General features: G+C 44.7%; 1 protein-coding gene across 4 annotated transcripts in view; it reads left to right on the top strand.

The window, feature by feature from the left end:
* The window catches only part of rhpn1 (rhophilin, Rho GTPase binding protein 1), a 120,441-nt gene that overhangs the window by 43,013 nt on the left and 49,428 nt on the right, over nucleotides 1-28,000 (top strand). For all 4 annotated transcript variants that reach the window (XM_068031417.1, XM_068031418.1, XM_068031416.1 and 1 more), the window contains exons 5-7: nucleotides 6,936-7,013; nucleotides 14,817-14,941; nucleotides 26,994-27,160. In XM_068031417.1, coding sequence (XP_067887518.1) covers nucleotides 6,936-7,013; nucleotides 14,817-14,941; nucleotides 26,994-27,160 — 370 coding nt within the window. The remainder of the gene's footprint in view (nucleotides 1-6,935; nucleotides 7,014-14,816; nucleotides 14,942-26,993; nucleotides 27,161-28,000) is intronic.

The raw sequence follows: 28,000 nt of genomic DNA, 5'->3' as shown, positions 1-28,000 counted from the left end.
TCAACACCCCCCATAAACTAATTAAGTTTATTGCTACCTCTTACTGATGTCACACATGATATTTCAATGTGCGTGTTTATCTTCCAAGTCCTTGACAGCAGAGACATAAATAGATTTCCCAACTTGTTTCTGGTTCATAACAGGGACCTTGAAATTTTTAACTCTATCTTCTTAAAGGGAAATGTCAGTGAGTCTTGAAAACTGACCATTTATTCAATCTTTAATTCTAAAAGGTATAATATATTAGCTATATCTAAAAGCTACATAATTAAGCCTATTATACCTATATTCCATCACATTCCATCAGAACCGTTCTGATGAAAAGTTACAAACCTGAAATGTTAACTCTGTTTCTCTCTCCATACATGCTGCCAGACCTGCTGAGTATTTCCAGCATTTTCTGTTCTAATATTAGTGAAAAATTATGCCTGTGTACCTCCACGCTTTGAAACCATAATGAGTTGGTTTCCCACGGCACTTCTTTAGCAGAAAGGTCAGTAACCAGAGGGCATAGATCTAAATTAATTGGTGGAAAGATTAGAGGGGAGTTGAAGAAAATTGTTTTCACCCAGAAGGTGCTGGGTGTCTGGAACACACTGCCTGAAAAGGTGGTAGAGGCAGAAACCCTCATCACATTAAAAAAAAAAATACTTGGATATGCACTCGAAGTACTGTATCCTACAAGGCTATGAACCAAGAGGTGGAAACTGGGATTAGGCTGGAGAACTCGTCTTCAGTTGGCACAGACACAATGGGCTAGTTCTCTTCCTTGAGTGCCATAAATTTCTATGATTCGATGATTCATCATTATCATTCTCTGTTTACCTATGACTGCTTAAAATCTATTTAACTGATAATTGTTTTGTTATGGAAGCTTGTCACTTAGAAAATCTGATGACTCATCACATTAGCATATGCTGCACCTATGATTTTTGTGCCAATTGGCAGATTATTTGCCAAAAGATCAGTCCCTGCATTATTCCTAAGTATTAAATGAAGGATGGTAGGCTGTTTAAAAACCCTACAAAAACATGTCGTGTAGCCCTTAGAGCTATTTCATATTCCCTTCTAGCACAGGTGGGGGAAGTGGATAGATGTCAGTCCAAAACAAGACTTTCAGATATGGTGGGGAAAGAGGACAAGACACAGATTCAGAGTTGTGTAAGCTAAATTCAGTTGAAAAATGCGGGAATTATTTCTTTACACAGGCGATTGTATGAACAGCTCAAACAAGTTGCCAGGATAGGTGATTGGAGTCAGGATGTCAAAGCTCATTTAAGAAGCAGCTAGATGCTATAGTGGGAAAAGGTAGGATTAATATTTTTAGAAGGGTGAGGTAAAATTGACTGGAAGGCCATCTCTAACCCGACCTTGTAATCTTCAAGGTGCTCTTTCACTAATTCATAGAACATAGCACAGTACAGGCCCTTCGGCCCACGATGTTGTGCCGAACCTTTAACCTACTCTAAGATCAAACTAACTACCTACCTTTCATTCTACTATCATCCATGTACCTATCCAAGAGTCGCTTAAATGTCCCTAATGTATCTGCTTCTGTGCTAATAATTCTCCAGACCACTGGAAAGGTACACAAAGTAACCTGGAGAAGTTTGCCTGACAATTTTTAATAAATTTCTCTGTTGTGAAGCCCTAGCAAATGTTGTGCTAAGCATGCCATGGTATTAATGAAATTGAACTGCATCACATGAAGAAATGCTGTTATCATCTGCACCCATTTGTTCCCAGGAACCCAAAGTTTGTAGTCCTACTTGTAGTTTAAGTACATTTAAAGCCCAAATTGGACATTGAAAGATAAATAATGACATGACTTTGAAATGAAATAAGAAGCGGTTAATGAAACAACTTCGAAATCTACCTCTGTAACTATATTTCATGTAAAAATCTGTAGCATTCGCACTGCTAAATCAAAATTTCATGCTTCAGTCTCCCACTCCACAGACACAATCTAAACTGACACTCCAGTGATGTACTGGGGGAGTGCTGCACTGACTGAGGTACCATCTTTACATTAAACTGAATTTTGTCTGCTCTCTCAGCAGTCATAAAAGGCCCAGTGACAATATATAAAGAGCAAGGGAATTCTCCCTGTGTTCCGGCCAGCATTTATCCCTCATTCAATAACACTAAAACAGATTGGAGTACAAATAGGCATGCTATGAACCCTGTATTAGCATGGCAAGGCCCAAGCTGTTCCTGATACTATGCCTTAGGCCTCCTTTCAATTGAGCCAGTTGGAAGGATGGCGGGGGGGGGGGGGTTGTGGAAACCAGTGGCCTGCATCTTTAAATGTGGGATCAGGAAGAGTCCTCCCAACTCATCTTATGCTGGTATTTCATAATTGGTTCAGTTCAATTTATTTATTCATTCACAGGATGTGGGCTATGCTAGCTAGGCCAGCATTTATTGCCCATCCCTAATTGCCCTTGAGAAGATGGTGGTGAGCTGCCTTCTTGAGCTGTTATCGTCTGTGTGGTGAAGGTACTCCCACAGTGCTGTTAGGTAGGGAGTTCCAGGACTTCGATGCAGTGGTGATGAAGGAATGGGGATATATCTCCAAGTCAGGATGGTGTGTAACTTGCAGGTGGTCATGTTCCTATGTGTATGCTGCCCTGGTCCTTCTAGGTGGTAGAGATGATGGCTTTTAGAAGGTGCTATCAAAGTTTCCTTGGTGAGTTGCTGGAGTGCAGCTTGTAGATGCTACACACTACAGCCACATTGCACCAGTGGTGAAGGGAGTGAATGGTTAAGGTGGTGGATGGGGTGCTGATCAAGCAGGCTGCTCTGTGCTGGATGGTGTTAACCACCTTCAGTATTGTTGGAGCTATACTCATCCAGACAAGTGGAGAGTATTCCATCACACTCCTGCAGTGTAGGTGCTGGAAAGGCTTTGAGGAGTAAGGAGATGAGCCAGTCGCTGAAGAATGCCCAGCCACTGACCCCCTCTTGAAGCCACAGTATTTATGTGGACTGATTAGCAAATTTGCAGACGACACTAAGATTGGTGGAGTAGCAGATAGTGAAGGGGACTGTCAGAGAATACAGCAGAATATAGATAGATTGGAGAGTTGGGCAGAGAAATGGCAGATGGAGTTCAATCAGGGCAAATGCGAGGTGATGCATTTTGGAAGATCCAATTCAAGAGTGAACTATACAGCAAATGGAAAAGTCCTGGGGAAAATTGATGTCCAGAGAGATTTGGGTGTTCAGGTCCACTGTTCCCTGAAGGTGGCAACGCAGGTAAATAGAGTGGTCAAGAAGGCATACGGCATGCTTTCCTTCATCGGACGGGGCATTGAGTACAAGAGTTGGCAGGTCATGTTACAGTTGTATAGGACTTTGGTTCGGCCACATTTGGAATACTGCGTACAGTTCTGGTCGCCACATTATCAAAAGGATGTGGATGCTTTGGAGAGGGTGCAGAGGAGGTTCACCAGGATGTTGCCTGGTATGGAGGGCGCTAGCTATGAAGAGAGGTTGAGTAGATTAGGATTATTTTCATTAGAAAGACGGAGGTTGAGGGGGGACCTGATTGAGGTGTACAAAATCATGAGAGGTATAGACAGGGTGGATAGCAAGAAGCTTTTTCCCAGAGTGGGGGTTTCAATTACTAGAGGACACGAGTTCAAAGTGAAAGGGGAAAAGTTTAGGGGGGATATGCGTGGAAAGTTCTTTACACAGAGGGTGGTGGGCACCTGGAACGCATTGCCAGCGGAGGTGGTAGATGCGGGCACGATGGAGTCTTTTAAGATGTATCTGGACAGATACATGAATGGGCAGGAAGAAAAGAGATACAGAAGCTTAGAAAATAGGCGACATGTTTAGAGAGAGGATCTGGATCGGCGCAGGCTTGGAGGGCCGAAGGGCCTGTTCCTGTGCTGTAATTATCTTTGTTCTTTGTTCTATGTGTCTGGTCCAGTTGAGTTTCTGGCCAATGGTGACTCTCTTCACTCCCCCTCCTGGATATAAATGGTGGGGGATCACCTATGGTAATCCCATTGAATATCAAGTGGAGGTGTTTAGATTCTCCTTTGTTGATGGTCATTGCCTGGCTCTTCTGTGGCTCGAATGTTACTTACCACTTATCTGCCCATGCCTGAGTGTTGTCTAGGTCTTGCTGCATGCAGGTATGGACTGAGGAGTTGCTAATGGAACTGTACACTGTGAAATCATCAGTGAAAGTCCCCACTTCTGACCTTTATGATGGAGGTAAGGTCATTGGTGAAGCAGCTGAAGATGGTTGGGCATAGGACACTGTCCTGAGGAACTCCTGCAGCCACGTCCAGGGGCGGAGATGATATGGCCTCCAATAACCACAACCATCTTCCTTTGTACTAGGTATGACTCCAGCGAGTGGAAAGTTTTCTCCCTAATTCCCATTGATGCCTTGATGCCACAGTCGGTCAGATGCTGCCTTGACGTCAAGTGTAGTCACTCTCACCTCACTTCTGGACTTCAACTCCTTTGTTCATGTTTGGACCTAGGCCCCAATGAGGTCTGGATCCATGTGGTCCTCGTGGAATCAAGATGAGCATCACTGAATTATTCGTGACTAATTGCCTCTGGAGAGCACTGTTGACGATAGCTTCCATCGTTTTGCTGATTATTGAAAGTAGACTGAAGGGGCAGTAATCAGCTGAATTGATGTATCTTGCTTTTTATGGACAGGGCATACCTGACAATTTTCCACAATGTTGAGTAAATGCCAGTGCTGTAGCTGTGTTGGAACAGCCTGGCTAGGGACGTAAAAACAAAAAACAGATAATAAAAGTAAAATACTGCGGATGCTGGAAATCTAAAATAAAAAAGAGAAATGCTGGAAATACTCAGCAGGTCTGGCAGCATCTGTGGAGAGAGAAGCAGAGTTAACGTTTCAGGTCAGTGACCCTTCAGAACAAAAAACTGAGCTGTTCATTATTCTGCCATTAACACTCTCTGGACTAATGCTTTCTTTTAATACAACTATTAGCAATCCTTTTGCTTTTATTCCGTGACATCTTTGCCTTTTAATCTCTTCTGTCTCCTGCCCTGTCTCACACCTTCCCTTTTGTTCTCCCCCCCCCCCCCCCCCCCCCACCCCCTTGTCCACTTGCTCAAAACCTATTCCATTTCTAACCTTTGGCTGTTCTGATGAAAGATCACAGACCAGAAACCTTAACTCTGGTTCTTTCTCTGCAGATGTTGCCAGTCTTGCTGAGTATTTCCAGCACTTCCTGTTTTTATTTCAGATTTCCAGTTTTTGCTTTTATTTTGTCTAGGGACATGCCCAGTTTTAGAGCACAAGCCTTCATTGCTATGACTAGGATGTATTGGAGCCAAAAGCCTTTAACAAATCCTCAGCTGTTTCTTGATATCACGTGGAGTGAATTGCATTGGCTGAAAACTGGCATCTGTGGCAGGGACCTCAGGAGAAAGCCGAGGTGGATCATCCACTTGGCACTTCTGTCTGAAGATAGTTACAAAAGCTTCAGCCTTGCCTTTTGCACTAGTGCGGGGCTCTGCTGTCCATTCATGACTGGATGTGGCTGGACTGCAGAGCTATGATCTAATTTGTTGGTTGTGGGATCGTTTAGTTCTGTCATAGCACACTTCTTCTGTTTAGCATGCATGTATTCCAGTTGTAGATTCACTAGGTTGGCACCTCATTTCTGGATGCGTCTGGTGCTTATCCTAGCATGCTCTTCTACACTCCTCATCGAACAGGGATTGGTCCCCTTGCTTGTTGGTAATGGTAGAGTAAGGGATATGCTGAGCTATGAGGTTACAGATTGTGGTGGAATACAATTCTGCTGATGCCCATCTTTGAGTTACTAGATCTATTCTGAATATATCCCATTTAGCAAGGAGGTAGTGCCGCATAACATGATGGCGCATCTCCTCAGTGTGAAGACAGGACTTTGTCTCCACAAGGACTGCACGATGGTCAGTGCTGCCAATACTGTTATGGACAGATGCATCTGCAACAGATAGAGGTGAAGGCAAGGTCAAGTTGGTGTTTCCCTCGTGTTGGTGTTTTCTCCATCCGCTATGAGTTCAGTCTCGCAGCTATATCCTTCACGCTCAGCCAGCTTGGTCAGTAGTGATGCTACTGAGCTACTCTCGGTGATGGGCATTGAAGTTCCCATCCCAGAGTACATTCTGCGTCCAAGCTACCCTCTGTGCTTCTTCCAAGTGCTATTCAACGTGGAGAAGTATTAATTCGTCAGCTGAGGGAGAGCAGTAGGTGGTGATCAGCAAGAGATTTCCTTGCCAATTTTTGACCTGATTTCAATGGGACTTCATAGGATCTGGAATCAATGTTAAGAACTCCCAGGGCTACTCCCTCCTGACTGTATTCCACAGTGCTGCCAACTCTGGTAGGTCTGTCCCTCCAGTGGGACAGGACATTCCCAGGTATGGTGATGCAGGAGTCTGGGACATTGTCTGAAGAATATGATTCGGTGAGTATGAGTGCATCAGGCTATTGCTTGACTAGTCTGTGGGACAGCTCTCCCAATTTTGGCACAAGTCCCTGGATGTTAGTGAGGAGGACTTTGCAAAGTTAACTGACTAGGGTACTGCAAATTCCCCGGCATGTCATCCAAGTATCTATCCTTCATTTAATCCTAAATGTATGTCAAACAGCTGGTCATGATCCTGCTCTCAGCTGGCATTCCTACATGTTAGTTTCTAGCAGGAGTCTTAGGATAAGAATCAGGAGCATGCAAGAGCAGATTTTTCTTTTTTTTTTGTCTTGTTAGGCCAGGGACATTATGGCCAGTTGTGATGTTTTCCACTGAGATCAGCAAACTCAGTAAGGCCAAATCATTTTTGAGACACCAGTTTCTGTCTGCACACAATTTCACTATATTATATACATATACACAAGGAAATAAATTTCAAATAATTCTAAGTGCCCTTCTTCCTATTTTTGATAGGATATTATTGAAGAACACTACAATGAAGCAGCTTGCAAGTACAAAAAGGAACTGAAAGAACTTGCGGATCTCCGGCAGGTTAGTTGCTTGATTTTGGGGGAAGGTGGGGAATATGTTTCTGCAAAAGGAAATCACTATACTGTTCCAGAACTAAACAGTCTATTATTGGGTCAATGGTCACAGACAGGATTTCTTAACCATGAGAAGTTTGCAAGGGGCCTGCCAAATCAACAACTTTCAAAATTAACATGCTTTTAAAAATCGAATTTTGAGAGCATTGACACAGAAAAATAGAGTGGGATTGGTGACTACTGATCTGAAAGGGCTTATTTATTTATTATTAAGAATGAGACCTTAAAATCGGCTATTTTCTTTTACCCACCTTTAAAAATAGTTTAATTCAGTGCACTTAAGTGAGGTTTGGCCAATGCGCCACAGATGATGTTGGAGGAGGGAGACTCTTCTCCCTCTCCTTCCCAGATCCATTAGTAACAGTTAGCAGTGGATATTTTTCTCGGCAGGTTGTGCGACGCATGCTCTCCTGCTGCCATGATTAGATCTGGTAAGTGGATCAACAGCTCAATGAGGTTTGATGGTTGTTTTGTGGGATGAATGGTCAAAAATTTTGATGGATGTTCGGCTGACTTCACCTTTTGCTGTTTATTTGGCTGACTGCTGCTGGTACGAGCATAACATGGCCAGCTGATCAAATTGCCCGATGCCACTGCCATCTTGCAGTCTCAGATCCAAGGCCAAGGGACATCACTCACGCAAGGGGTGGGCAGCCATGATAATTGACCATTTATATTGTGAATTGAGCCTGGAGCTTAGGGTGGACATGGTAGGTGGTGATTCATCTGATTTTCTGTTGTGGGATCTTGCTGTATGTGAGTTTGCTGCTGACTTTTACCACATGACAGGAGTCACTCTTTTAAGAAAATAGTTGTGTTGTGTTTCCGAAGGTGCATTGAAATTTTATAACTTGAGATTGGGGGGAGCAAAAGGTTTGAGAACCCTTGGTCTAAGATACTAAGCTATTCTGACCAGCAAGGTCTGGAATTCAAAAGCTAGTCTAATGTGACCATGAAATCATTGTAATTGTTGTAAAAACCATCTGGTTCATTCATATCCTTTAGGGAAGGAAATCTGCTGTCCTTACCTGGTCTGGCCTACATGTGACTCCAGACCCACAGCAATGTGGTTGACTCTTAAATGCTCTCTGAAATGGCCTAGCAAGCCACTCCGTTGTCAAGGGCAATTAGAGATGGGCAACAAATGCTGGCCTAGTCAGCACATCCCACAAACGAATAAAAAAGGTCCCAGATTCTATCACAGGTCTGTGCCAGGGTTAGTGATTTCAGTCAGGACAGCAGTTTGCCTGAACCCCTGATTCAACAAGAGAAAAAATTCAGCCAGGGTTCCTATTACTGATCACTGTGCAGCTGGAAATATGTGTGGATGCCCAATGGCGCACATTGCTGACCTGCACTGGCTTCCTCTCCTATAACGAAATTAATTTTAAATTCTTGTCTTCACCTACACACCGTTCCATTGTGTCTCCCACCCTATCTCTGCAACCGTCACTTGTCTAATGTCTCCTTTTTATGACCTCCAGTCCTCTGACTCTGTCCAGCAACTGCTCACCTTCACTGGTAGAACCCTTGACTGCCTTAGCCCTACTGTTTGGAACTTTTTTCCTGGATCTCTCTGCCTTCTTCCCCACCTTTAAGAGCTTTGGTTAGTTGAAATTATATGCTTTAACATTGGTTTAACTCTGCCAACTTTCCCAAATGGCTGGGCCCTTTTTCTTTTTCCCAGTTTGTGGAAAAATTTGGGGGAATTTTTTATGTTACAGCTGCTATATAAATATAGTTGCTATTAGGACAGTTTTGGGCTCAACTGTCATAGCCCTGATGGTCGAATAGCCTGCCAGCTTGCACGTACATAGCTACTTGGACTAGATATTAGAAGGCAGCCGACACCTGCAGAATCATATCCCAGCAAGGAGAAGATGGGAGCAAATAGATGAAAAATGAGGAGTGAAAAGAATTGACTGCTCTGCACCAATTTGGTCTTTTCGATCATTTTTAGTTGTGGGGAAGCGTCAAGCTTGCAACTGCCTTATTTATCTATGTTAACACTAATGTTTAAATGGGTCAGTAACTATACAATTGTTAAAAACTACCTAATAAGGAGTCTATACTTTATACAAAAACAAGAAATGCTGGAATCACTCAGCATCTGTTTTTGTTTCAGATTTCCAGCATCCGCAGTATTTTGCTTTTATTTTGTCTATACTTTATATGTCACTGTGTTTAAAAGAATGCTAACATACAATACTTTATTATCTTCATTGGTTAATTCTTACTTGATTCTTGGTAACTTTTAAAATGTGTTTTTTCCTATTAAAAGTGATCCTGTTCACATGCTAAACATTGTGTGAAATGGAAATTAAGAATGCATAGGATACTTAAATGAAGTTTGTTCTCATTTAAGAAGCTGTAGTTTTAGTCTTTGCCCTTTGCTATGTGCACTGGCAGCTGGGAAAAGTGTGCATCTTGCCCTGCATTAGACATTGTGAAATTGTGGAGGCTGGAGAGACTGAGGTGAACTACTTGTTCCACATAAACATTTGACTGCCGGTATTGAAAAAAATTACATTGATATGCAGGCAACATTTAACTTTTGATGAAAACCAAAAAGCCTTTTAGGGCCAAATTAAATACCTGTCAAATTTCCGTATAGATTTCTGTTAATGAATGGTTAACTGATAAGAACATAAGCACATAAGAAATAGGAACAGGAGTAGGCCATTCGGCCCCTCAAGCCTGCTCCGCCATTCAGTAAGATCATGGCTGATCTGCCCCAGACCTCAACTCTTCTTTTGTGCCAGCTCCTCATAGCCCTCAACTCCCCGATATTTCAAAAATCTATCTACCTCCTCTTTAAATACTTTCAGTGATCTAGCCTCCACAACTCTCTCGGGTAGAGAATTCCAGATCTTCACTACCCTCTGAGAGAAGAAATTCCTTCGCATCTCAGTTTTAAATGAGCGTCCCCTTATTCTGTAACTATGTCCCCTAGTTCGAGATTCCCCACTAATGGAAACATCTTCTCAACATCTGCCCTGTTAAGCCCCCTCAGAATCTTATACATTTCATAAGATCACCCCTCATTCTTCTAAACTCTAATGAATAAAGGCCTAAACTGTTTAGAGATTGTATAATTTAGTTGGTAAAATGCCAAAAGAGTAAGAATTTCTACAGGTTGATAGGAAAAACTGTTTCAGAACAATGAGTGATCTTTAAGAAAGAGATGTTTCAGGGACATTCCAACAAGAGAGAAAGGCAAGGGCACCAAAGCCAGAGCTCCTTAGATGATGAAACAAACAAAATGGTGTATGATGCATGTCAAGTAAATTCTTCAAGAGAGAACCAAATGCAATAAGTTGAGAGGGGAAGTGAAGAGGAAAATAAGACTGGCAAAGCGAGAATATGAGAATAGAATGGCAGTTAACAGAAAATAACCTTCCACTGGCATGTAAGTAGTAAGCGGGTAGTAGGAGGCGAGATGGAGCCTATTGGGAACAAAGAGGGTACTATATGCTTAGAGGTGCAGGGCAAGGCTAGCATACTTAATGAGCACTTTGTATCAGTGTTTACTGAGGAAGAGGATGCTGTCAAAATATCGGTAGAAGTGGAGATGATAGAGGTAATGGATGGGGTGAAAATTGATAGGATGTACTGGAAAGGCTGGCTATGCTGAGAGTGGATAAGTCTAATGTTCTGAATGGCTTGTATCCCAGGTTGCTAAGGCAAGTGGAGGTAGATATAGCGCAAGAGCTTGCCCTAATCTTCCAATATTCCCTAGCGGCGATAGAGGTGCCAGAGGATTGGAAAGTGGCAAATGTGACACCCTTGTTCATTCCGAGTAACTACAGGCCAGTCAGTTTAACATCAGTGGTGGGTAAGGTTTTAGAAACAATAATCAGGGATAAAAGTAAATGGGACTTGGAGAAGTTTGAGTTAATTAAGGAGAGCAGCACGGATTTGTAAAAGGCAGATCGTTTAACTAATCTAGTTGAATTTTTTGATGAAATAACAGAAAAGGTTGATTCAGTGGGTAATGTATATATGAACTTTAAGAAAATGTTTGACAAAGTATCAGATAAAAGGCTGGTGAACAAAATTGAGGCTCATGGAATAGGAGGGTCAGTGTTGGCTTGGATAAACAATTGGCTGAAGGACAGAAAAAAGTGAGTTGTAAATGGTTTTTCCAGACTGGAGGATGATGTACAGTGGTGTTCCCCAAGGGTAAGTACTTGGACCACTGCTTTTTTTTTGGATATATATAAATGACTTAGATATTGGAATAGAGAGTAAACTTATAGAATTTGTCGGTGATTCCAAACTTGGATGTTTGGCATCGTCCTCACTGTTTGCCAAGCAGCTGTAACAGGGTATAGATAGGCTAGCCAAATAGGCAGACAACTGGCAGATGGAATTTATTACAGGGACATGTGAAGCTTTTTGGCAGAAGAGACAGGGAGAGGCAATATATGCTTAATGACACAGTTCTAAAGAGTTGCAGGGACAGTGGGTTCTGGGGTTTATGTGCTTAGATCTTTGAAGGTGGCAGGACATATAGAGAGAATAGTTAGTATATGGGATCTTGAGCTTCATAAATGGAGGTATTGAGTATAAAAACAGGGAAGTTATGCTGAGCCTTTATGTAGCTCTGGTTCGGCCACAGCTAGATTATTGCATCCAGTTCTGGTCACCACACTTTAGTAAGGTTGTGAACGTTGTTGCTACAAGGTTAGGTTGCAGAACCCTGGGGTTGTTCTCCTTTAGGAAAATAAACCTGCTGAGCTACGGCGATAGAACAGAGTATAGGAATGACTGGATGTTCCACAGCGTGCCGGCGTGGACTCGATGTGCTGAATGGTTGCCTTCTGTGCTGTTATAACTTTGAGGTTTGAAGTCAGGGATGTTGGTTTTGTTTTGGAGGAAAAGGAAGAAGGAAAGAGTGTGAGAAATATCTGTATGGATGCCATTGTACTTGTGTCGTAAATTATAATGTCATATCCGCTTCTTGCCACTTGAGGTACCTCTCACAAATCAGTAGGTTCATAAAGGCCTCTAGTGCAACCTTGAAACTGCAACATTATAATGCCAAAACAAATCCTTTTAACATCAGAAAGGACATAAACATTTTAACACTGTTGGGTTCTGTGTTTTTGAAGTTTATTTGTTATTTTTCCTCTGTACTAGCAACAACAACTTATATTTATATAGCACCTTTAATGTAATAAAATATCCCAAGGAGCTTCACAGGAGCATTATAAAACCAAATAGGATATCGCACCACACAAGGAGACATTGGGTCTGATGACTAAAAGCTAGGTCAAAGAGGTAGGTTTTAAGGAGTGTCTTATAGGAGGAAAGCTAGGTGGAGAGCTATAGGGAGGGCATTCCAGAGCTTAGGACCCAGACAATTGAAGGCACAGCCACCAATGGTAGAGCGATTAAAATCAGGGATGCTCAAGAGGCCAGAATTAGAGGAGCACGGATAACTCGGAGAGTTGTGCAGCTGGAGAAGATTGTAGAGGTTGGGAGGAGGCGAAGCCATGGAGTGATTTGAAAATGATGAGAATTTAAAAATCAAGACGTTGCTTGACCAAGCCAATGTAGGTCAGTGAGCCTAGGGGTGATGAGTAAACACAACTTCATGTGATTTAAGACACAGGCAGCAGAGTTTTTGATGATCCCAAGTTTACAGAGGGTAGAATGTGGGAGACCAGTGGGAGTGCTTTGGAATAGTCAAGACTAGAGGTAACAGATGAGCTGAGAAGGGCGAAGTTAGGCAATGTTACGGAGCTGGAAATAGGCAGTCTTAATGATGGTGCGAACATAAGGTCGGAAGCTCATCTCTGGGTCAAATGTGACACCCAAGGTTGCAAACAGACTGGTTTAATCTGAGACTGTGGTCAGGGTCAGGGATGGAATCGGTAGCTTGGGAATGGAGTTTGCAGAAGAAACTGAAAACAATGGCTTCAGTCTTCCCAATATTTAATTGAAGGAAATTTCTGCTCATTCAGTACTGGATGTCAGATAGGGAGTCTGATTATTTAGCAACATTGGAGGATTTGAGCGAGTTGGTGCTGAGGTACAGCTGGGTGTCGTGAGTATACATGTGAAAACTAACAATGTGCTTTCAGATGATATCGCAGAGGGGCAGCATGTAGATGAGAAATAGGAGGGGGCCAAGGGTAGATCCTTGGGGGACACCAGAAGTACTGGTGTGGGACCTGGAAGAGAAGCCATTGCAAGTGATAATCTGGCTATGATTAGATAAGAATGGAACTAAGTGAGAGCAGCCCCAACCAGTTGGACGACAGTGGAGGAGCATTGGAGGAAGATGGTGTGATCAACTGTGTCAAAGACTAGACAGGTCGAGTAGGATGAGGACCGAAAGTTTACCTTGTCACAGTCACATAGGATGACATTTGTCACTTTGATGAGCTGTTTTAGCACTGTGGCAGGGGCAAAAACCTGATTTGAGAGATTTAAATATGGAGTTCTAGGAGAAATGTGAACTGATTTGGGAGGCAACAAAACATCAAAGTCTTTGGAGAGGAAAGGAGATTGGAAATGAGGTGGTAGTTTGCAAGGATGGTGGGGTCAATTTTAAGGAGAGGGGCAATGACGGCAGATTGAAAGGGGCGAGGGACCTGAAGAAAGAGAACCATTAACAATATCATGTTAAATAACTATGCTTTGGAGGTTGGAAGATGAGCTGCTTCTGGACTTCTGCCAGTGCTTTTGAATAATGACCGCCAAGAAGTGTGTGAGCTGATTGTTGCATGAAACTTCCTTTTCTCTGGGACTTGCTCTTATGGCGATTCATAAGTATGAATCCAAGCTCCACACTCTATGGACTGGATTTAGTTCTCTCACAGGCATTGTGATCCGTGGTGGGGTGGAGGTTTCCTGAAGATGCCTCCAGGACGGGGCCGCCAAGTACCCTGACGCCGTGAGGGCCCGGCCCGATATTACCAGTGGCAGCAAGGCCTCGTGGTTAGCCCCCCCACCCCCCACCCCCCGGCCACTTGCGACAGAATCCTCATTTGCATATTTAAATAAATGGAAATGAATGCATTAATAATACTTGCGTCGCTGCCTGAGTTCCCGCTCCGATCTTCGGTCCAGTGGCCAGCACTCCCGTACCTTCGGATCCCCGTCTGGTGAGGAAGGAGGGAGGGGGTAAGTTTCTCAGTGTGGGGGAATGGGGTCAAAGTAACATTGGTGTAGAGGATGGTGGGAAGGGTTTGAGGTTAACGTTTATGCGCTTTATGGGGGAAGGGGGGAAGGTCAGGTGGACAAAGTAAGTGTTAGGAGGGGGTAGAGGGCAAGTAATTAAATTGTTATGGGGTGAGTGGGAGAGGGGCAGAAGAAATGTCTATGTCTTTATTTTTATTTACTTGAGCTTTACATATTTAAATTTGCTGGTAGGGTTCAATGCCCTTTAAAAATTACGTCACTGCCTGTGCACAAGCAGCTGAACGCCATTGCTGGGTGCGGAGAGCCAGCCCTCTCCATGTCATTGGGGTGGCAGGGGGAGGAGGTGGGGTCAGGTGCGGCCCACCCCAGCTATTTAAATGAGCAGCTGCACGGAGGATTGCGGCGGCTCCACGACATGTGGCCCGCACAGGCAGGCTGCCCTTTTTCTCGCGTGGGTGGCGGGCACTGAACATAGGCACCCCCTATGCTTTTGCTTCTGTGTTTTAGAACTCCAGTACACAGTTGCTTGTTAACCCTGAGAAATTTTAACTATAGTCACCAGACTTGAGACTTAATGGTACCATTTTCTTCATTTCAGGCAATGCGAACTCCAACCAGGAATGATGCTGGGATTGAGCTTCTTATGGAATACTACAACCAGCTTTACTTCATTGATAACCGATTTTTTCCACCCAATAAAAACATGGGTATCTTTTTTCATTGGTAAGTTGCCAATTCATTGCCTATCATTTGTAGCAATGTGGGTGAACTGTTGCGAATAATGGCTGATAAAATACTGACTATTCTCAATGCACTATTCTCAATGCACAATCCTGGGCAGTCATTGTTTGAAATACTTATGTATGTGAGCCTGCAGACTGCATTAACAACATTTATTTATCTTTACTGGCTAAACTAACAGGAACTTTCTTCCAAGAGCATTAAAATGTTTGCAAGAACCTGACAAGATGTAGTTTCATTGGCCAGTAGATTCAAGAGCAATTGAAATATGAGAGAACCTGTCATTACATTAAATAAAACAATCACCCAACATAATGTAGAGTCTGAAATAAAAGCGCAATACTGCAAATGCTGCTGAAATTAAAAACAGAAAGTGCTAGAAATGCTCAGCTGGTCTGGCAGCATCTGTGGAGAGAGAAACAGAGTTAACGGTTCAGGTCTACCCTACATCGCGTATCTGCGCCTGGTCAGATAAAGCTTCATTGGGTTTCCAGACCCCCCCCCCCCCACCCCCCCCACCCCACTCAACTGGAGGAAGCGGCTGAAAGGAAGACTTTGAGGCTAGAGCTCAATCCTCGTCACTCGCTCTTGCCCCACTAGCCGCTCTCTTCCCCCCCACCCACCTATCTCTTCCCCCCCCCCCACCCACCTCTCCGCAACTCGCTCCAGGCCTCAACGCTTCCTCCTCTCAGCCGCTTGCTCCAGACCTCGCTGCTCCCCCCCCACTCCCCTGACCGATTGTTACTTGCTTCGCGCCACCCCGCTCTCTGGCTGCTCGCTCCCCGCTTCCCTGTCCAGCCGCTAGCTCCAGGCTGTGCCGCTTTCTGCCTCTCGGCCACTCATTCCTGTGTCACCCCTTGCGGCCCACCTTGCTTCTTTGGGTGGCGCATGGAGACTGATCAAATGTAGGAGCAAATGGCCGAGATGAGGGAAGCGGTGCCGCCTATAACTAGCTGCTGGTGCGGGGAGCAAGCGGCCGACCAGTGAATGGTGTGGCGATAGCGGGGAATAATTGGCCGGGGGTGGGGGGTGGGGAGCAGTGAGTTCTAGAGTGAGTGGCTGAGGGGGGGCGTGGGGGAGCGGCCGGTGGGGAGGAGGGGGAGAAAGCGAGTTGCCATGGGGGGAGAGCAGCCAGTGGGGCAGGAGCAAGTAGTTGTGTTCGGGTGAAATCAGTCCTGGTCAGTCATATAAACGAATCACAATAACCAATTGGCAGCACATTTTATACTCTGCCCGATTTTCTATCGGAGTGAGAATTCACTGAATTTCCATTGGAAGATAATCATAAAATTCCTTTTGTATTTAATAGGATTACTGGAATATTAAATGGATCTGAGGATTACAGTTAGTATCCTATAACTACATAGTAGCATATTACTGGGCTTCCATCCAACTTAATGTAAGGTTAGTTTGCTAGAACGATCTAGCTATAAACATTTCCTGTGATAAATTGAGCACCGCCATCTTTAATCCTGGCAGCTGCCTGAACGTTGCAGACACTGAGGTTACAGTTGAAGAGCCTGCATTTGCGCATGTGCAAGCACTGTGCCACCTAGTGGTTGCGTTGTCAGCAAACGCAGCCTTTTTATAACGTAGAGTTTGTGCAGTGGTTTTTCAGTTTCCTGCTTTGCACTGCTTATATCGCATGAGGTGGCCAAGCAGGGCTTTGAGAGTCATGTCATACATAATATTTTATCAGAGACTGTCAAAAGCTTATGAAAAGAATAGAAAAATTTCAGACTTTTTCTTGTTTTAGAACAGTTCATGTTGTATAAGTCAAGTATTATACCAGTTGCTTGCTGCATCTATCTGTTCTTGTGTTATTTTAATTGTGAATAAATTTGACTACTGGCTTTAGTTGGAAGAATTGAACATTGCATTTTTCAGAGTAGACAGGAGAATATCGTGGACATCCCATATAATCAGTGGTACAATATACGTTAGTTGAAGGCTAATTTTTTGTCCCATGCTCACTACCCACTTCATGGCACATATTAAGGGTACAGTTTTTTGGTCCAAAGAAGACTTGATCTGATTTTGGAAATGCTTTTTTGCTATGAAGGCCGAAGCTGTAACATAAATACACTGCCTGCTTAGCTGCAGTAAACTATTTCAGACTGCAAATTGATAAGCATTTCCAGTTGATGATCATTTCAGGAAGGGGATTAGTTCCATTTTATTTAAGGCGATCATAAATGAAAAAGGCTGTGTTTGCTGACAACGTAACCACTAGGTGGTGCAGTACTAGCACATACGCAAATGCAGCCTCTTCACTGAAATGTCGCTGTCTGTGTCGTCTCAGGCAGCTGCCAGTAATAAAGATGGCGCTGCTCAATTTATCACCAAAAAACATTCAACCTGAAAATCCCCTCTGTGGTTGCCATCACTGCCTCCATCCCACCCCCAACAGTCCCCCACTCCCTCCTGCCATTGCACTTCTCTTTGCCTCTCCTTCCTGCGCCCGTCCTCTCGTCGCTCGTTCCCCGCTGCCTTCCCTTAACCACTTGCCTCACCGCTTCCCCTGCCTCCGACCACTCGCTCCCCACTCCCCCCCCACTCCCCACAGCTGCTCGCTTCAGGCTGCACCGCTTCCCTCCTATCGGCCACTCGCTCCCACATTCGATCGTTCCGCGCCGCCCGAAGAAGCAAGGCGGGCTGCGAGGGTTGACTGGGGGAAGCAGGGAGCATGCGACCGGAGTGCGGTTTGGGGGAGGGAAGCGAGGATAGTATCATACCAGAGTTCTTTCTTTGTCAAAAAAAAAATCAAAACAGTTGAGCAGGTGCCATCCAAGAAATAATACAAATGAAGCAATGGCAGGAGCACCGGAGGATGTTGGAGATGGGATGGAGGCGATGATGGCAGCCTTTCAGCAGATTTTCGTGTTGAAGTTGTTTTTCTGTGATAAATTGAGCAGCGCCATCTTTAATCCTGGCAGCTGCCTGAATGTTGCAGACAGTGGCATTTAAGTGGAAGAGGCTGTATTTGCGCATGTCCTAGTACTGCGCCACCTAGTGGTTGCATTGTCAGCAAACGCAGCCATTTTTTAAAGCTGGTTGTATTACACTTGATTGATTTTGTATGTTTTGTTTTTGGACTGTAATACAAATGATATTCCAAAAGTGATAAAAGTGCTTTTTAAAAATTCATTCATGGGATTTTGGTGTCGCTGACCAGGCCAGCATTTATTGTCCATCCAGAGGTTCCTTAGTGTTTGGAATTTTCTTCCCCAGCGAGCGGTGGAGACTGGGTCATTGAATATATTCAAGGTTAGACAGATTTATGATTGACAAGGGAATCAAGGGTTATGGGGGGGGGCAGGCAGGAAAATGGAGTGAAGGCCACAGTCAGATCAGTCATGATCATATTGAACGGCAGAGCTGGCTCGAGGGAGTGAATGGCCTACTCCTCCTTTTTTATCTTCTAATTGCCCTCAAGTGAGGGGTGCTGAGCCGCCTTCTTGAACTGCCAAGGTCCATGCAACTATGCCCACAGTGCTGTTTGGGAGGAAGTTCCAGGATTTTGACAGTGACGGTGAAGGAACGGTGATATATTTCCAAGTCAGGATGGTGTGTGACTTGGAGGGGAACTTGCAGGTAGTTGTGTTCCCACGCGCCTTCTGCCCTTGTTCTTCCAGGTAGCGGTCGCAGAGCATCTGCAAAGAGGTCCTTGGCTTCTCCACCAGGAAGCATTGTGACTGGTTTAACGTGAACGACCGAATAATACATGACCTAATTGAGCATAAGCAGACTGGAAACTTCACCACACATTCCAGGTAAAGCAGCAATCCTACAGGCTCCTGAAGGCAGTGGTGTAGCATAAAACCCGGGATATCAAATACAAATGGTGGGTAGAAAAGGCGCGTGAGATCAAGCAACTTGCGGACACCATCAACACGCGCGGTTTCTTCAGCGCTGTCGAGGCGATCTATGGCCCAAGCACTCAAGGGCTCAACCCACTGAGAGCCAAGCATGCAAGATCATTGCAAGGATCCTCCCCCATCACTTCCTCCCAGTGGCTGAAGAGCTCCTTTGGAGTCGGAGTGCTGCTTTCAACCATCAAGAGGCGGCACAGACATGATCTTCACTGTGCAGCAAATCCAAGAAAAATGCAGGGAACAATGCCAACATGGCCATTTTTGACCTCACTAAAGCCTTTGACTTTGTCCCTCGCAAAGGCTTATGGAGCATCCTGCTCAAATTTGGCTGCCCTGAAAAGTTTGTCACCATCCTCCGTCTTCTCCATGTTGACATGCAAGCCATGACCCTCACCAACAGAACCACCACAGAGCCTATCTGAGTCAAGACCAGGATCAAGCAAGGCTGTGTCATCGCACCAACCTGCATCCCCATTTTCCTCGCTGCAATGCTACACCTCACCTCCAGCAAACTACCTGCAGGTGTGGAGATAATCTACAGAACAGGCGGGAAACTGTTCTTTCAATGTTGCTTTCAATCCAAAACCAAAATCACTCCACCCTCAGTCGTCGAGCTTCACTATGCAGATGACACTTGCTAACTCTTAAACTGAGCTCCAGATCATTGTCGACTCCTTCTCTGAAGCATATGAGAAAATGGGTCTTCCGCTGAACAGTCAGAAAACAAAGATCATCTTCCAACCAGATCCCACGCACAACACCACCGCCCCACCCCCGTCAATCGAGATCAATGGCGAGATCCTGGAAAATGTGGACCATTTTCCATATCTTGACTAAGTCAGACGTAGACGTCGAGGTTCATCATCACCTCCAGTGTGCCAGCTCAGCCTTCGGCCAACTGAGGAAGGGAATATTTGAGGATCAGGATCTCAAACCCAAGAGTAAGATCATGGTTTACTGGGCAGCGGTGATCCCTGCGTTCCTATATGCTTCGGAGACATAGACAACTTACAGCAGGCACCTCAGAGCACTGGAGAAGAACCTCAGCAAAATCTTCCAAATCTGGTAGAAAGAAGGGGGTCCAACAGCAGCATCCTCTCCCAAGCTTACTGCCCAGCATCGGGATGCTAATCACTCAAAGTCAGCTCTGCTGGGCGAGACATGTTGTTCGCATGTCTGACACCAGATGCCCGAAGCTTCTGTTCTACTCGGAACTTGGCAAGGCAGGAGACTCCCAGGAGGACAGCGGAAACACTTTAGAGATGTCCTCAAAGCATCCCCGAAGAGATCAAACATCCCTGTTGACTCATAGGAGTCCCTAGCTCGTGACCGTGCTAGATGGAAAAAACTCATTTGGTGATTTGATCGAGGTTTTCAAAATCATGAGGGGTCTGGACAGAGTAGATAGAGAAAAACTTGTTCCCACTCGTGAAAGGATCGAGAACAAGAGGGCACAGATTTAAAGTATTTGGTAAGAGAAGCAAAAGTGACATGAGGAAAAACTTTTTCACGCAGCGAATGGTTAAGGTCTGGAATGCGCTGCCTGAGAACGTGGTGGAGGCAAGTTCAATTGAAGCATTCAAAAGGGAATTAGACATTTATATGAAAAAGAAGAATGTGCAGGGTTACGGGGAGAAGGTGGGAGAATGGAACTGAGGAAATTGATCTTTCAGAGAGCCAGTGCGGACACGATGGGCCGAATGGCCTCCTTCTGCACTGTAGCGATTCTGTTACCAACACTGAAATGAAGACCAGTCTAACACAAGATTTGCCTGTGGAGAACTTCTATTGTGAATGGGAACTGACATTTTTCAGTGAGTACTTCTTTGATGTTCTACACTAAAAAATACAGTACAGTTGTACACCTTTTCTTCTTCCACTCTGGCCTGGCCATGCGCTATTTATATCTGGAATCACAAGCAGAGGACTGTCTACTCGAAGAGCGGCATATTGTAGTTTACCACTTTTGCAGTGTGCTGTGCCACCTTACAGTCTCTTTTTACAATTTTTTCCTTGAGTTGATCCTTTACTTTCTTTTTTTGTATTGGCTTATCTCCAATTTGCTTTGGCCTTTTTTGACTTCTACCATTAACTATCTTCCTCATTCCCAGTCAAAATTAATGATTGTTTTAAATTTCAAGTATGGCTGACTTTTGTCTTATCAGATAGTAGCCATTTGAATCTGTTTGCCTTAGGAGCACTCTTGCTTAAGTCAGAATGTTGTAGATTTTTGAAGCCTTGCTCTGGCGCATCAGTACATTAGAATTAGAACATTACAGTGCAGTACAGGCCCTTCGGCCCTCGATGTTGCGCCAACCTGTGAAACCATCTGACCTACACTATTCCATTTTCATCCATATGTCTATCCAATGACCACTTAAATGCCCTTAAAGTTGGCGAGTCTACTACTGTTGCAGGCAGGGCGTTCCACGCCCCTACTACTCTCTGAGTAAAGAAACTACCTCTGACATCTGTCCTATATCTATCACCCCTCAACTTAAAGCTATGTCCCCTCGTGTTTGCCATCACCATCCGAGGAAAAAGACTCACACTATCCACCCTATCTAACCCTCTGATTATCTTATATGTCTCTATTAAGTCACCTCTCCTCCTCCTTCTCTCCAACGAAAACAACCTCAAGTCCCTCAGCCTTTCCCCGTAAGACCTTCCCTCAATACCAGGCAACATCCTAGTAAATCTCCTCTGCACCCTTTCCATAGCTTCCACATCCTTCCTATAATGTGGTGACCAGAACTGCAAGCAATACTCCAGGTGCGGTCTCATCAGAGTTTTGTACAGCTGCAGCATGACCTAGTGGCTCCAAAACTCGATCCCCCTACTAATAAAAGCGAACACACCATATGCCTTCTTAACAGCCCGATTCACCTGTGTAGCAACCTTCAGGGATTTATGCACTTGGACACCAAGATCTCTCTGTTCATCTACACTACCAAGAATCTTCCCATTAGCCCAGTACTCTGCATTCCTGTTACTCCTTCCAAAGTGAATCACCTCGCACTTTTCCGCATTAAACTCCATTTGCCATCTCTCAGCCCAGCTCTGCAGCCTATCTATGTCCCTCTGTACCCTACAACATCCTTCGGCACTATCCACAACTCCACCGACCTTAGTGTCATCCGCAAATTTACTAACCCACTCTTCTACACCCTCTTGCAGGTCATTTATAAAAATGATAAACAGCAGTGGCCCCAAAACAGATCCTTGCGGTACACCACTAGTAACTAAACTCCAGGATGAACATTTGCCATCAACCACCACCCTCTGTCTTCTTTCAGCTAGCCAATTTCTGATCCAAAGCTCTAAATCACCTTCAACCCCATACTTTCGTATTTTCTGCAATAGCCTACCATGGGGAACCTTATCAAACGCCTTACTGAAATCCATATACACCACATCTACTGCTTTACCCTCATCCACCTGTTTGGTCACCTTCTCGAAAAACTCAATAAGGTTTGTGAGGCACGACCTACCCTTCACAAAACCGTGCTGACTATCGCTAATGAACTTATTCTTTTCAAGATGATTATAAATCCTGTCTCTTATAACCTTTTCCAACATTTTACCCACAACGGAAGTAAGGCTCACAGGTCTATAATTACCAGGGCTGTCTCTACTCCCCTTCTTGAACAAGGGGACAACATTTGCTATCCTCCAGTCTTCCGGCACTATTCCTGTCGACAATGACGACATAAAGATCAAGGACAAAGGCTCTGCAACCTCCTCCCTAGCTTCCCAGAGAATCCTAGGATAAATCCCATCTGGCCCAGGGGACTTATCTATTTTCACACTTTCCAAAATTGCTAACACCTCCTCCTTGTGAACCTCAATCCCATCTAGCCTAGTAGCCTGAATCTCAGTATTCTCCTCGACAACATTTTCTTTCTCTACTGTAAATACTGACGCAAAATATTCATTTAACACTTCCCCTACCTCCTCTGATTCCACACACAACTTCCCACTACTATCCTTGATTGGCCCTAATCTAACTCTAGTCATTCTTTTATTCCTGATATACCTATAGAAAGCCTTGGGGTTTTCCCTGATCCTATCCGCCAATGACTTCTCGTGTCCTCTCCTTGCTCTTCTTAGCTCTCCCTTTAGATCCTTCCTGGCTAGCTTGTAACTCTCAAGCGCCCTAACTGAGCCTTCACGTCTCATCCTAACATAAGCCGCCTTCTTCCTCTTGACAAGCGCTTCAACTTCTTTAGTAAACCACGGCACCCTCGCTCAACAACTTCCTCCCTGCCTCACAGGTACATACTTATCAAGGACACGCAGTAGCTGCTCCTTGAATAAGCTCCACATTTCGATTGTTCCCATCCCTGCAGTTTCCTTCCCCATCCTACGCATCCTAAATCTTGCCTAATCGCATCATAATTTCCTTTCCCCCAGCTATAATTTTTGCCCTGCGGTATATACCTGTCCCTGCCCATCGCTAAGGTAAACCTAACCGAATTGTGATCACTATCACCAAAGTGCTCACCTACATCTAAATCTAACACCTGGCCGGGTTCATTACCCAGTACCAAATCCAATGTGGCATCGTCCCTGGTTGGCCTGTCTACATACTGTGTCAGAAAACCCTCCTGCACACACTGGACAAAAACTGACCCATCTAAAGTACTCGAACTATAGTATTTCCAGTCGATATTTGGAAAGTTAAAGTCCCCCATAACAACTACCCTGTTACTCTCGCCCCTGTCGAGAATCATCTTCGCTATCCTTTCCTCTCCATCTCTGGAACTATTTGGAGGCCTATAAAAGACTCCCAACAGGGTGACCTCACCTCTCCTGTTTCTAACCTCGGCCCATACTACCTCAGTAGACGAGTCATCAAACGTCCTTTCTGTCGCTGTAATACTCTCCTTGATTAACAATGCCACACCCCCCCCCCCTCTTTTACCATCTTCTCTGTTCTTACTGAAACATCTAAATCCCGGAACCTGCAACATCCATTCCTGCCCCTGCTCTACCCATGTCTCCGAAATGGCCACTACATCGAGATCCCAGGTACCAACCCATGCTGCAAGCTCACCCACCTTATTCCGGATGCTCCTGGCGTTGAAGTAGACACATTTTAAACCAGGTTCTTGCTTGCCAGTGCCCTCTTGCGTCCTTGTAACCTTATCCCTGACCTCACTACTCTCAACATCCTGTACACTGGCACTACAATTTAGGTTCCCATTGCCCTGCTGAATTAGTTTAAACCCCCCCGAAGAGCACTAGCAAATCTCCCCCCCAGGATATTGGTACCCCTCTGGTTCAGGTGAAGACCATCCTGTTTGTAGAGGTCCCACCTACCCCAGAAAGAGCCCCAATTATCCAGGAAACCAAAACCCTCCCTCCTACACCATCCCTGCAGCCACGTGTTCAACTCCTCTCTCTCCCTATTCCTCGCTTCGCTATCACGTGGCACGGGCAACAACCCAGAGATAACAACTCTGTTTGTTCTCGCTCTAAGCTTCCACCCTAGCTCCCTGAATTTCTGCCTTAAATCCCCATCTCTCTCTCTTCCTACCTATGTCGTTGGTGCCTATGTGGACCACGACTTGGGGCTGCTCCCCCTCCCCCTTAAGGATCCCAAAAACACGATCCGAGACATCACGAACCCTGGCACCTGGGAGGCAACATACCAACCGTGAGTCTCTCTCGTTCCCACAGAACCTCCTATCTGTTCCCCTAACTATGGAGTCCCCAATGACTAATGCTCTGCTCCTCTTCCCCCTTCCCTTCTGAGCAACAGGGACAGACTCTGTGCCAGAGACCTGTACCCCATTGCTTACCCCTGGTAAGTCGTCCCCCGCAACAGTATCCAAAACGGTATACCTGTTGTTGAGGGAAACGGCCACAGGGGATCCCTGCACTGCCTGCTGGTTCCCTCTCCTTCCCCTGACGGTAACCCATCTACCTACTTCTTTTACCTGAGGTGTGACTACCTCCCCATAATTCCTCTCAATAACCCCCTCCGCCTCCCGAATGATCCGAAGTTCATCCAGCTCCAGTTCCCTAACGCGGTTCTCGAGGAGCTGGAGTTGGGTGCACTTCCCGCAGATGCAGTCAGCAGGGACAGTCTTGGCGACCCTTACCTCCCACATTCTGCAGGAGGAACATACAACTGCCTTAACCTCCATTCCCTCTATTCTAAATTCCCAACAAATCTACTGAAAAACCAAAAAAAATGTCAAAACTTGTTAGGTTAGCAATCCAACGGACAGAACTTCTTAAATAAAATCTTACCTTATCAACACAACAGAGTCCTTTTTCTTTGGTTAGAGGAGGAGGTTGGGTGGGAGACACTACCAGGTTGAGACATTATCCAGGTTGACTTTCCAGTGTCGTCCTGAGAGATTGCTGCATTGATAGAGAAGTCATCTTCAAATGAAGCATTAAAACTTATTCCAATTTGCATATTTATGTAGATAATAAATATCCCAATCCACTATTTGAAGAAGGTTGGAGAGGTTGCCATTCTTACGGCTGACATTTCTTTTTCAACCAAGGCTACCAAAAATAGATTAATTGATCATTTTATTGCTGCTTGTATGATCTTCTTGTGTACAAAGTGTATGTTGCTTCTGCCAATAAAAATCACTACACGTAATTAACTGATGAATTTAAATTGTGCAGAGCTTTCAGATGTTTTGAAGAGATGTGATAAGATGTTACATTGGTACAAGTCTATTACTTCAAACCTTTGGTGTGGAAAACAGCACAGAGCTGTGTAAAGGAAACAGGTTCATCATTTTCCTGTGTAAGTGGAGTGAGAATTTAGATCACAATAGAAACCATTTGTAGCTAAGGGAACAATCACATTTTGGCATTTCTGGTCTTTTTTTCCACAGAAAGTATTTGAGTAAGTTATGTTTAAATGTTTTTTTTAAAGTAAATTACAGGTTTTTAAAAAAGGAGAAATTGAGGTGTTAGTCATTGTGGAACCGCTATAACTAAGAGCATTAAGCAATTAGTTATCTCATGTGAGAGAGTAATTAAACATCCACGCGTATTTCTTTCTTTTGGGCCTCCTTATCTCGAGAGACAATGGATACGCGCCTGGAGGTGGTCAGTGGTTTGTGAAGCAGCGCCTGGAGTGGCTATAAAGGCCAATTCTGGAGTGGCAGGCTCTTCCACAGGTGCTGCAGAGAAATTTGTTTGTTGGGGCTGTTGCACAGTTGGCTCTCCCCTTGCGCCTCTGTCTTTTTTCCTGCCAACTACTAAGTCTCTTCGACTCGCCACAATTTAGCCCTGTCTTTATGGCTGCCCGCCAGCTCTGGCGTATAATGCTGGGAATTAATCTATTCATGTGAGTTTGGTGTAAGATGGCTGCTCTTGAGGGATGGAGTAGTTGCTTTAGTTGAATGGCCTGCTAGGGAGTTCTTATGTGGGAAAGAATTTGAAGGTACCTGTTATGTATTGTTATACTATCTGTCATGTTAGGAACTAGTTGTTATGTGTAAGTGTTCCAGTGCGGCCCGGCCACATTCACGGCTGCACGGGTGTAATACATGTTCAGCTGTACGAACTGAAGAGAGGGCATTGACTGGACAATGGAGCTCCAAAATGACACAGTTGACATCAAATCAGCATTGCATACTGATCGTTATCATGATCTGCCTGCTCTACATAGTTCTGGTGGACATTAACTGCGCGGGCACAAATGCCTTTAGCAAGATAGCTTCCAGTGCGCTTTGCGTCCGAAGTGCAGACACATGCAGCTACTGGCATGCTTAGTGCCCAAAAAAACGGATGCTACTGAGTCCAATTTCTTGCCTGTTGTCTCTATAGTAAACACCATGTCCCTCTGCCTGCTTACTGAAAGATTGCTGAAGTTCACGGGAGGGAACCTGTGAAAGATACGATATCCAGCTCAGATCACAAGGGGATCATGTTGTTGACATCCCTGCATCACACAATCATAAATTAGATATTAGGCAGTATAGGCACACTCCTAAATGTAAGGCGCTCATCTGCTTACGGGCGTAATCAACACCACTCTACCCGAGAGACTATTTTAAGACAGATCCAAACAGAACCACTGAAGGATTACTGCATTGGAAAAAAATTTCAGTTCAAAATTTCCTGCAGATCAAATGATCTATTAATCCATTTTTTCCTTTTTTGTTCTCACCCTATTTTGGCAGGTATGACTCTTTGACTGGCGTTCCTTCCTATCAGCGGGCTCTGGCTTTTGAAAAGGGAAGCATACTGTTCAACATCGGTGCACTATATACGCAGATTGGTGCACGGCAGGACCGGACCACCAAGGAGGGCATCAACCAAGCCATTGATGCCTTTCAAAAGGCTGCAGGTAGGTTTGAATTGGATAGATGGAATAATAAGACTTGTTCAGTTAACAGTGCGGGCAGATGAAATGAGGATTAGTCTAGGTATGTGGAATAACATTTCACGTTGAGAGCCATGAATTCCGCTATGATAATATAATGTACATGCCATAACAAAATAATACTAGCCAACCTCTGCTGTTTTGCTTGCAGAATCGCTTGTATTTCAACTTCCTTTCCCCAATTTTAGGCTTTATTTTTGTGTTTAATTTTTTCTTTCACGTGATATGGGTGTCACTGGTTAGGCCAGCATTTATTGCCCAAGCCCATTTTCCCTTGAGAAGGTGGCCTTCTTGAACCGTTGCAGTCCATGTGATGTAGGTCCACCCACAGAGCTGTTAGGAAAGGAGTTCCAGGATTTTGAGCCATTGACACTGAAGGAACGGCGATATAGTTCCAAGTCAGGATGGTGTGTGACTTGCAGGGGAACTTGCCGACGGTGGTGTTCCCATACACCTGCTACCCTTGACCTTCTAGGTGGTAGAGGTCGCAGGTTTGGAAGGTGCTGTCGAAGGATCCTTGGTTGCTGCAGTGCATCTTGTAGATGGTACATAATGCTGCCACTTTGCGTCGGTGATGAAGGGAATGAATGTTGACGGTGGTTAATGGTGTGCCAATCAAGCAGGCTGCTTTGTTCTGGATGGAGTCAAGCTTCTTGAGTGTTTTTGGAGCTGCACTCATCCAGGCAAGTGGAGGGTATTCCAACACACTCCTGACTTGTGCCTTGTAGATGGTGGACAGGCTTTGGGGAATCAGGAGATGAGTTATTCACTGCAGAATTCTCAGCCTCTGACCTGATCTTGTAG

Source organism: Heterodontus francisci, chromosome 5, assembly GCF_036365525.1.
Source record: "Heterodontus francisci isolate sHetFra1 chromosome 5, sHetFra1.hap1, whole genome shotgun sequence".
Lineage (NCBI taxonomy): Eukaryota > Metazoa > Chordata > Chondrichthyes > Heterodontiformes > Heterodontidae > Heterodontus > Heterodontus francisci.
Note: the sequence above shows the minus strand (reverse complement) of the source record. Positions and strands in the feature narration are given on the sequence as shown.